Below are 11,175 nucleotides of genomic sequence, written 5' to 3' on the forward strand. Positions count from 1 at the left end.
AGAAATATAATTTAAATCACCTGTTTCCTTTGTAGGTTTTTGGTCCCGGATAGATCAGCTAGTCTTTTTGAAATAATAAATGCATTGTACAACATTTATAGTGCTTTGATGTAAGAATTAGCAGTTGTGATAAATCATAGATCTAGAAAGCTTTGAATTTTTTTATTCATTACATTTACCTCTTGTGTCGCTGCCACTGACAGGAAACAAGCTGTACGTCCCTGTGGCTGTCGCTGCTGCTGTCCTGCTGCTGATGGGTTTTATTTACTGTTGGTCGAGGAAACACAGACATGATACAGGATGTGAGTTCCCTCAGTTTAACTATTTAAAACATGTATGTCCTTGTTACATTATTATTTACACAGTAATTCTCTGACTTAACCCTTATTATTGAATTATGGGCCATAACCATTTGTCCTGGTTGCAGTTTGTGAGATGTAATGCTTATTGTGTGTTATTCCCAGCAACGTTTGGAGGTGAGGCAGCCCCGTGGATCAACACATGGAGTACGGTGAGAAGTGTGTGTGTGTGTGTGTGTGTGTGTGTGTGTGTGCATGTGTGCGTGTGTGTGTGTTTGTTCGTGCGTGCGTGTGTGTGTGTGTTGTGTGCGTGGTTATGTTTGAGATTACAAGGCCTTAATTCAACACTGTGTGTGTCCTCCAGCAGGTTTTATACGTGAAGAGTCAGAACATCTGCAGCATCAGGAGCCTCTACACTGAGGCCGGAGACCCACACATCAGTGAGGACAGTCGTCTGCTCTACTCCACAGTCTGCTTTAACGCAACCGACCAGCCAACGTCTTCTCACCCTCAGGTCGTCAAACAGCGACTCTTCAGCCATGCTCACAGAGAAACTTTACCCAGTGACTAGGAACCTTTGGGGGAAGGTTTCCTCGCAGGCACCTGGATCCAAATTAAGTTCTGGGGACATTATTTCATCACACAACAAGTCCCTTTTGAAAACCCAACCCCAGCGTTCACATTCATAGACTCACAGACCTTGAGGTGCGTTCCAGTAAGTCCACAAGGGTTCAGGACTGTCTCACTGTCAAATTTCTAAGTGCATGAGGCTTGCAAACATGTGAGCCCTTTGTGGCCACTTTCCGTAAATCTGCATTTCTCCAGACATTGCTGAAGGGAATTACCCACAGTTCATAGCATTGTGACATTTAACACAGGGTAAAGACATTCAGGACAATCAGGATGCTTTCATTGTTCAATATGTAAAGTTCTTTGTCCACAAGTTTCTAAATCACTCAGTTTATTAAACAAAACTAAAATTAATAAGCTTTTTAGACAATATGGAACGTTCCCCCTGAAACCTCTGACTGAATGTGTTTCTATTTGTGTTCATGTGTTTTCCTGTTTTCAGTTTGAATTATGAGGCCAAGTGTTTGAAACTGTTCAATCAAAAGCCAAAAACTTATAAGGTCAAGTGAAACTTCTCAAGGGGCCATCTCGTTCCTAGAATACCATTTCAGCTCCTTGTAGCCCTTCTCACTCAAACACATACCAGGTGGTATCAGATAAGTCAATGAGGGCTCTGGGTTTGGATATTTGGGGGACATTGGGACTGGGCCATAGAATCAGATTCCACAGAAAATGTTGGCTTTTTTTCCCAGTAGCACACTGGCAAAAGTGGCATGGTGTAAATAAATCAATGAAGGCTTATTTTTTGTTAGAAATGTGTAAATGGACACCGTAACTGTAATCACATTACCAAATTCCTGGACTAATGTATTACTTTAACACATTATCTTTGTACCACGATACATGCAACGCTGAGTAAGAGGATATATGAGGCCTTGGTAGGCAGAGAGAGTAGATGGGCTGTAGAAGAGCGACTTCCTCTAAAATATGAGAGAAGCATCTTTTGTGTTTGCGGTTGCCTATAACTGTTTCCATAGACCTGCTGTGTGTTTCTTTGAGAGGGGTAGGTGAAGCCTGACAGTCTGTATGTCTACTCTGTCTGCTCACTGTACCGCTTACTGTGCAATAAATTCATGGTATGAAATTATTTTTTCTTTCCATTTTTAATTAGATTGCATGAGACTGAAATCAGCTCAGTTTGGTAAAATACTCCAGGAATACTACCAGGAGCTGAGGGCCTCTGCTGGGGGGGAAAACATACTGCAGTAAGCAACTCCTGCCATTTCTCTGATTTCCTCCCTCACAGCTCGAACACAGAGCCTGATGTCAGGTCAGGTATTTACTCATTACAATCAGAAATCTGGTTAGTATGGGGATGACAAAGTGTGACTTACAGGCCATGACAGGAAGACATTCGATGTGACAGCCGAACAACTGACGTGCCACATAAATCTAATGTGACGCTTTGATGATCATCTGTAGACTTACATCTTCAAAGCACATCACTTCTACCTCGACTAACATTTTTTGCTTGACATTCCATGTTTTGTGTTTTTTTGTCGAACAAAGTCAAATGAGACTAGAGACCGAAAAGCACAACAACACAATAAAAATGTATGAAGATAACACTGGATTTATTATTTTAAGTCAAGTTAGTTAAATTATCATATTCACATTATCTTAGTTTGTGACCAGCTCAAAGATTCTGCATTAACATGTCTTGACGTCAGCATGTATTCTTGATGAAAGGAGATGAGCAGTGGTAGCAGCTCCTCCTCAAACACATCACTGCAGCTCACAGCTCTATATGTGTGAAAAGACTCACGGAAGTTCTTTGCTCGTGTAGACAAAATGTCTGTTAGTGATTTCATGTTTGCAAAGATTAAATGTGCAAGAAACAACACACACACACAGTAAAAAGAAACCTTGTGATACAGTTTGTTTGCTAATCTCATAATGGCTTCAACCTTTAAACCTTTTATCTGTTACTACTGTAACAGACTTTATCGTCTAACTTCAGCACCTTATAACTTAATTATATACTTATTGATGATAACGTGCAGGTGTCCTTATCTATAGATAACACTGAACCTATCTTGGGCCTTCAAGTATAGCAGACTTCTGGCTCCTGGAAATGGCATAAATGTTAGCTTTTTAAGGCTGCATTACAGTAAAGTCATGTTATTTTCTAAACTTACCAGACTGCCTTTAACCACTCAGTAATTATATCCACATTAACAGTGATTGTGTTAATATGTGAAGGTGCCAATAGTCATCCCTACAATTTTGTTGCGATCCAAACATAAATGGACAACTCTAAGTCCATCAGTTCAAACCTGGTTTAACACTGACATGCGTCTTAACATGTATCTCAACTGACCACTTGTGATCAGACCTCAATTCCCCGCTCTATATGCAAACAAACATGTACATATATAATATCTCTATATTTGACTCTTGCCTAATTTACAAGAAAACAGTTAAGAATTTGTCAGAGACTCACAAAATTGAGTGAGTTTTTACATGAGTCTGGGACTTTGTCCGTTGGCGACAGAAGAAAGTAAAATATATTTCTTACTGTTAACTGGAATTGTTAAAAAAATGAGCACAGGAGTATTGGGCTGAGATAGGCCAGGGCTAGCTGGTTAGCATGCTAACTTCAGTAGTTGTTCTAAATATTTCAGATCTGAACTAAAGAAGCCTCCTGGGTGAGAGGTGAAACGTCTTCAAGAAACTGACACAAGTCCAGTTGCATATGATACAGCACTTTAGCAGATTTACTATGACCTGGATCACTGAGAACCTTCATCAGCATTAAACAGTAAAATTCATGTTTATTTTCTGTGTTTTTTTGTTTGTGGTTGACTACAGTTAAGTAATGTGTTACACCTTCCAACTACAATGAATAGGTACACATACACACACATGCCTGGAAGAGAACAAAGCTGAAAAGATGATATGAAAAAAGGAAGTAAGCTGACAGGTTTCACATCAACATCACCAACTTAACTCTTTCCACCCTTCATGATTGACCTCAAGACTTCCTGTCTCATTGTGGCACTTCAGTGGTGTCTCTTGCAAAGGATGAAAGGCTTAAATTGATTTCAGACTTACTGAATTGGTCAGAGAGTTAGTGAAGGGCAGAGAAACTGTAAGACGCTAAGGAAAACAAAAGGCGAGAAAGAATTAAGTCAAGATCCCAATTAGGAATATGCTCCTTCTCATCATCTGGCTGTCCTTTGGTGAGTACTGAACACATTCGAACAGAGAGTTTAACATTTCCTTCATGTACTGTTGATATTCTTTAGTAAGATGCTAAATATATTTTACTTTCTGAGACATTTTGAAGATAACTAATTAAATCAAAATGTAATTTCCTGTTTTTATTTTTCTCTGGAAGCAGTCAGATGCCAACTACCAAACATTCGTGTATCAGCCTGGGAGGGAGGACTGGCTGAGATCTCCTGCCCATATGACTCTGTATATGAAACATATCCTAAACATTTCTATAAAGGTATTTATGCTCACAGGATGATTGTCATTGAAACTGCTGCTGGAAAAAAAGGAAGCACACGAAACGGGAAATATTATATTTGTGATGATACCAAACAAAGAAGGCTGCGTGTGACCAGCCATAACGTCAACCTGAACGATGCCGGGACATACTGGTGTGAGATAGATGCATATGGGTTTGATCCTAAAACAGAAATTGAGCTCAAAGTCTACAAAGGTATGTCAAAGTTGGCTATTTTCTTTCTATCTCTGACTATTTTTCCTAATCTTTAATGCACCTGTATTCATTCTTCCTCTCTGAACACCTGTTGTTATTCTTTGTCAGCTCCTGCACCTCCTAAACCTCCACCGGTCATCTCAAATCCTCCTGTTTTAACCACAGTTCAAACCATCACCAGGAACCAGCAACAATCAGCTACAGGTTATTTAAACTGTGTGTCACATCATGATCAGGAATGTCCATCTTAATATATGCAGACTTTCTCATTAACACATGCTAATTATCAGTCTGTGTTCTGGCTACTTTTACTCAGTGTCAGACATTGCTGATACAACACTGTGGTCCTAAACACCTGAAGATATGTATACAGGTAACACATCACAACAAGTGCATAGTAGTTTAAAATAAATAGCCAAAGAATTTGTTCTCTCTCCTTGTTGGGGATTATACGAGTTTTCAGCCACTTTGCAGAGGAAAAATAATCCAAGGTAATTTTTGATCAAAAATGACGCCATCTGGTGGTGAGTGTCGGGAAAGTAGAATTGTACTTCACATTTGGAGTTCTTCAAATACAGTTAGGCAGGTTAACATCATCTGAAATAAAAATTTAAAAATAAAAATAAATTATAAATCAAAAATATGTTATATGTGTCAAATGTATACAGAGATATAATTTAAATCACCTGTTTCCTTTGTAGGGTTTTGGTCCCAGATAAATCAGCTAGTCTTTTTGAAATAATAAATGCATTGTACAACATTTATAGTGCTTTGATGTAAGAATTAGCAGTTGTAATAAATCATAGATCTAGAAAGCTTTGAATTTTTTTATTCATTACATTTACCTCTTGTGTCGCTGCCACTGACAGGAAACAAGCTGTACGTCCCTGTGGCTGTCGCTGCTGCTGTCCTGCTGCTGATGGGTTTTATTTACTGTTGGTCGAGGAAACACAGACATGATACAGGGTGTGAGTTCCCTCAGTTTAACTATTTAAAGCATGTATGTCCATGTTACATTATTATTTACCCAGTAATTCTCTGACTTAACCCTTATTATTGAATTATGGGTCATAACCATTTGTCCTGGTTGCAGTTTGTGAGATGTAATGCTTATTGTGTGTTATTCCCAGCAACGTTTGGAGGTGAGGCAGCCCCGTGGATCAACACATGGAGTACGGTGAGAAGTGTGTGTGGGTGTGTGTGTGTGTGTGTGTGTGCACGTGTGTGTGTGTGTGTGTGTGTGTGTGCGCGTGTGTGCGTGTGTGTGTTGTGTGCATGGTTATGTTTGAGTTTACAAGGCCTTAATTCAACACTGTGTGTGTCCTACAGCAGGTTTTATACGTGAAGAGTCAGAACATCTGCAGCATCAGGAGCCTCTACACTGAGGCCGGAGACCCACACATCAGTGAGGACAGTCGTCTGCTCTACTCCACAGTCTGCTTTAACGCAACCGACCAGCCAACGTCTTCTCAGCCTCAGGTTGTTAAACAGCGACACTTGAGCCATGCTCACAAAAGAACTTTCCCCCGTGACTAGGAACCTTTAGTGGAAGGTTTCCTCTCAGGCACCTGGATCCAAATTAACTTCTGGGGACATTATTTTATCACACAACAAGTCCCTGCTAGAGGGGCTCTACTCCAGTTGTACAGACACTTCAGGGGTGGGCCTGCAGTGCTGAACATTTCTGATTGGTCAAGTACTCACAGAATCTTCTCACAATTCTGAATAGCTGAAGGAAAGCCACTTTGTCTACTGGGGTGACTAAGCCAGTTCGCTTTGCATTACCTGTGCTTTATTGAATGACGTAGCTCAATACTGATTTTGTTTCACATTTCTATCTATATTTGTTTTAAGGAAGACGGTTTCACATTACATATCCTCGGCCACACATATTCTTGGAACTATGAAATAAAAGGAGCAGCTTCCCATGTTACAATCGCAGACTATGAAACGCCATTAGGGCACTTTGAAATGGAATGAAGCTGACCAGTGGCAAGAACCCTGAAACAGCAGTCGTTAAACAAATGCTCAAGTACCTAGTGTGTCTATATGAGACATCGAGGGGTGTGACAAATGTTCGTTTTTGACAACCTGGGAGGGAGAATCGGTTGCAAAGGACATGGCACCTTCATCTATACAAACATTGTGCTGCTGCTGGATTTATTATTGTTGCGTATAGGACTTACAGAGACTGTTAACTAGTTTCATCTCTGTAGTTCAACGGTCACAGTGTCTTTGTTAATCCTTTCACTATTTTCTTTTGTCAATGTGATTTCAGTTGTTTTTACATGTGGAATTTAAAAAAATAAATACCAATGTGTTTAGCATTGTAAATGAAAGTTCTCTCACTTTTTCAGGCCTGTATGTCGAACCTTTGTCAGGTACGCTCAGTAACCTCTACAAAGCTTTACACCGTGTTTGGAAAGCCTCACACCAAGTCTAATTCTTCCACTAACTTCAGACCCTGGGTCCGTGGAGAGAGAAAAAAAAAGTCGAATTAAAACATGTGGGTTATTTGCTCTTGAGTCTTAAAGGGATAGTTCGGGTTTTTTGAAGTGGGGTCATATAAAGTACATATCTATAGTCGATCTGTTTCCTACCGTAATCACCGATCAGCGCAGCCTCAGTTTGGAGAAGTAGAGAGTCGCTCCAGCCCAGACGCTCAGCTTTGTACTGCAGTGGACGGGATTCAGCAAAAAAGCGAAATTAACCAACTATCCCTTTAAGTCACACAAGTCAACCACTGAAGTAATCCGTTGAAAGTTCTCTTTACCACGGGTTGCAAACTTTAATGGGCGATAGCTAATACGGCAAAGGCTACTTCTGATGTGATGTGATGTAACTAAGTGGCTAAACTGTATTGTGGGTAATGTAGGAGCCTGGATTTGAAAAGTAGTCCACTGGTCTAGCGTTAGACTCATTATGGACAGTTTAGGAACAAATAATTAAAACTGATATAGCAGACCCATAAATATAATTTTGTATTATTCTACACATTCTTCTTTCTTTTCAAAACCTGCCCTCTGCATTACCCACAAAGGCTTTGCCACTGAGTGACATCACCAGATGAAATTTATCAGATTACATTCAGCGTCCTCTGGAGCCACAAAAGGCTTTATACTACTTTTAGCATTACACATCTACTTTTCCCAATCTGACTTTCAAATATTTCAGTCCATTCGCTTTTCAAAAATTGACTTCCTGTGGGGAGACAAAAAATTAAAAAAATTACAAAAAAAAAATATATGGGACGCCTATCCAATAATAATAATACAAAAAAGCAAAAAATAAGGCATGCAATTTCAAATCAGGACAAAAACATGGAGAAGTGTTTCTGGTTGAGGTGCCTTTACATAAGCGGTACAGAAGATGGCGCTGGAGTCCAGCTTTTCTGCTGCCTCTGTCCAAGGAGAAGAGGATGAGTCACTCCTCAGATGCAGCCCTTCATGGTAACTTTGGTGAAGCATTATGCAACAGCCATCATCACACTCGCATACAAACACGCATACATGTGCATACAGACACACACACACACACACACACACACACAGATAAAACACAAAATAATGGCTCATACACACGCCCTTGAACATATGCATAGTTTAATACACATTGCACTGGAACATTGTCCTTCACAGACAGGGAACATGATTCCCCTGTGAGAATGAAATGGCCCAGACGAGACCAGAGGAAAACACCGTGGCCCTCATACATAAACTGTTGTGACGAGAAACAAACACTTGTCAGCGCGACATTACCGGGAATAAGACTCTGTCTGGCAAGTGGGCCTTGCAGACAGAGAGCGAGAAGTGGACGGGAACTGTTGTGTAAGAAATCATTCAAATGTCAGTCACAGTACACTTGTTTGCAAGGAAGGTTCTCTTCTCTCTTGATTTCATGCAGAGAAGAGACAGATTATAAGAAAAGAAACATTTCTCAAAACATTTGCATTAGAAATTGTTGATTGTTCCACAGTGCTAAGACTCAGTGCTCGGTTGGTTGGATAGTAAGACTGGAAGAATGTGCACATTTATCCACATAATGCTGTATGTGGATGTTACCAAAGGCAACAAAACAGAACAACAGTGAATTAACAACAGCCTTTATTTCTGACCCTGAGACGCCAATGTTAAGTTTAAGATGTCAGTGTCACACTGTCATGAGTCTAACATTTGAATTAAGCAAAACCATAAGAATTGACCCTATTCAGATGTCCTACCTCGTTCTACCTCTTTTTATCTTATCTTAATCGTTTGTTTTTCTTTTTCTGTTTTTTTATGTGTTGTTATTATTTTAATGATATTTATTCATTTTATTGTATTTTATTTTATTTTTTTCTAATGTGCAATGGGCAAGGTGATATTGCATTTGTGTAACAAACATTAGAATAATGGTTATTACTAAGACATGTGCTCAAATGTGAAAAAATATAAGATAGAATTCATAAAAATGTATTATGTGAATCAAATGATAAATCAAAATAACATAAGAACATAGAACTTTTAAAAAGCATAAGCCAAGGCAATGTCGATCAGAATCAGAACACATAGCAAGACTGTCAGCACTGCAGATCAGGTGAATGTTTTTTTTCTTTTCGCTTTTATTTCATAAAAGAGACACCAGTGATGGTCACTGCTGTTGATGACAGGATGTACAGATGATTCAGAGGCTGACAACTTCCCTCTTTCTCTTTTATGGTGACAAATCCCACTCAGGTCTCTCTCACACACACACACACACACACACACACACACACAGACATAGAGCCAATTAGCTCACACCCAAACTGAAAAATTGAAAACTTGCAGAAATAAAGGATTTCTTAAATTTTTGGAGACATTGTTCCTCGTGAGGTTGGTCATAAAGTTTCCAAATAAGACATGGACAAATGCCTACTCCAACAAAGTTGCTGCTCGCATGACGACTGAGGATATGAGTCATTGTAAAACTGCTGCTACACCAACATGTGGAACAGTCTGGCCCTGATAGCTAAATAAGATTCATTATTTTTTAACCCAACAGATGAGAATATTTTAGCAAAATGTCCTCTTTTGGTCTGGAGACACGTTGTTGAATTTTACCCATGTCCCCTTTTAGTGTAAACATGACATGGATGGACTCTGCACGGGATGAACGATCCCTCCAGGTTTTTGTTTTAGGCAGAAACTCCCCGGGCCAAAAACCCTCACATAGCAGATTTATTTCTCCAACTCATTGGAACGCTTGGAAATCACCAGACCAGCTTTCTCTAGTTCTTAATAAGACCCTGTGTGCATGTGTTTGTGTGCATGTGTGTGTTCATGTGTACATCTGCAAACCTCTTTGCTCTGTCATTTTATGACACAAACCTAATCTCCTTAATATCTAATTTCTTGACTTTTTTTTTTTTTCATTTCAAGAAATGAGAGACATTTCCTCCATACTGATAGAGTTTCATATTTGGTGTCAGACACGTTAGTTTCCTTCAAGCCAATAAATGTACTGTTGGTAAGTATATTTATCATATTTCATGGTGATATTGATGTGTTACCTTGTGCTCAAATGATATCACAAACAACAAATGCAATAATAACATGTAATAGTCACTCATCAGCCTATTTCTTTTACTTGCTTTTAAGAAAATTGTGACTGTTCAACCGATCAACTGGTGAAGCTGGATTTTTGGCCAAAGGATGGAGCAGGATTGCCATGCGGTGGTGTTCATCAGCCCTGATCCTCTTCACGTTCCTCCTCCCAGCCTCCCCTGCCTCCTCCCTCCTCCCCTTCCTCTCTCACGTGGATGCGGCGAGAGCAGCATGAGGGGAAACGAAAAAAAAAGAGGCTCATCTGTTCTTTACTGGGGCAGCTGTGCAGCCTCGCCGTCCCCCCTTTCTTCGATCCCCTCTCACCTATTCTGGGCACCTCTGCAATTTTACCTCTCTGCGTTGTGTCACGCTGTTCCTCAGCAGTTGACTTCTTTTTCATTGTGCTTTTTTTGAGTTGCGTTCAAGGTCACAGGCGTACACTATGAGTGTCCTCATGGCCAGAGTTTTCTTTCATCTCAAAGATAAATTGTTTCTCAATTAAACCGCCGTCCAATAATAGATCCAGCTGTACGGTCTGCTGCTGGTCAAAATTGAGGCCCTTACTGAATTGATTTTGCAGAAGTTGCTGAAACATATGATTTAGCAGAAGCGAAGGCTTCAATAAAACTGAATTCTGTGATCATGACAGCTGGACACTGTCTCCATAGTGACCATAAAGAGGACTTTGAACTAAATGCTATTCTTCTTCAGCAGATGTTTATGAGCAGAGCAATGTTTTTGGTATAATCTTTTTCATCAAACCTCAAGAAAAAGTCATTTTTTCTCCTTCCATATCCTATTTCTTGCTCGTTTAGTGTCAATATTACACTTTTTACATTATGTACAGATTAAATGAACAATATATAACATGTTAAGTAGAGCACTTTTAAAGTGCTAATATATTGATATATTTGTATTTCCTTAAATTTCTGATTTGTCTTTCTATGTCATCATCCCAATGAACATACCAACAATAATCCCAGTTCTCCTCCAGTCAAGAAGGAATTGCCTA

The 11,175-nt window shown here is 39.6% G+C and overlaps 1 protein-coding gene across 6 annotated transcripts; it reads left to right on the forward strand.

Moving 5' to 3' along the window:
- The first annotated feature begins 3,871 nt into the window (after positions 1 to 3,871).
- On the forward strand, positions 3,872 to 6,938 carry LOC115579143 (CMRF35-like molecule 2). Of its 6 annotated transcripts, XR_003983618.1 has the most exons (7): positions 3,882 to 4,111; positions 4,273 to 4,599; positions 4,708 to 4,803; positions 4,916 to 4,972; positions 5,469 to 5,567; positions 5,730 to 5,776; positions 5,932 to 6,938. XR_003983618.1 is itself a non-coding variant. In XM_030412663.1 (6 exons), exons 1-6 carry the CDS (start codon positions 4,081 to 4,083, stop codon positions 6,133 to 6,135), a joined length of 810 nt encoding a protein of 269 aa, XP_030268523.1. In that variant the 5' UTR covers positions 3,884 to 4,080; the 3' UTR covers positions 6,136 to 6,938. The 6 variants fall into 6 exon arrangements, 3 of the variants coding, with proteins under 3 accessions (XP_030268523.1, XP_030268534.1, XP_030268529.1); XR_003983614.1 differs by having other exon boundaries at positions 3,873 to 4,111; positions 4,916 to 5,567; XM_030412663.1 differs by lacking the exon at positions 4,916 to 4,972 and having other exon boundaries at positions 3,884 to 4,111; positions 4,270 to 4,599; positions 5,929 to 6,938.
- The last annotated feature ends 4,237 nt before the right edge of the window (positions 6,939 to 11,175 follow it).

This window comes from Sparus aurata, chromosome 1, assembly GCF_900880675.1.
Source record: "Sparus aurata chromosome 1, fSpaAur1.1, whole genome shotgun sequence".
In the NCBI taxonomy this organism is placed as follows: domain Eukaryota; kingdom Metazoa; phylum Chordata; class Actinopteri; order Spariformes; family Sparidae; genus Sparus; species Sparus aurata.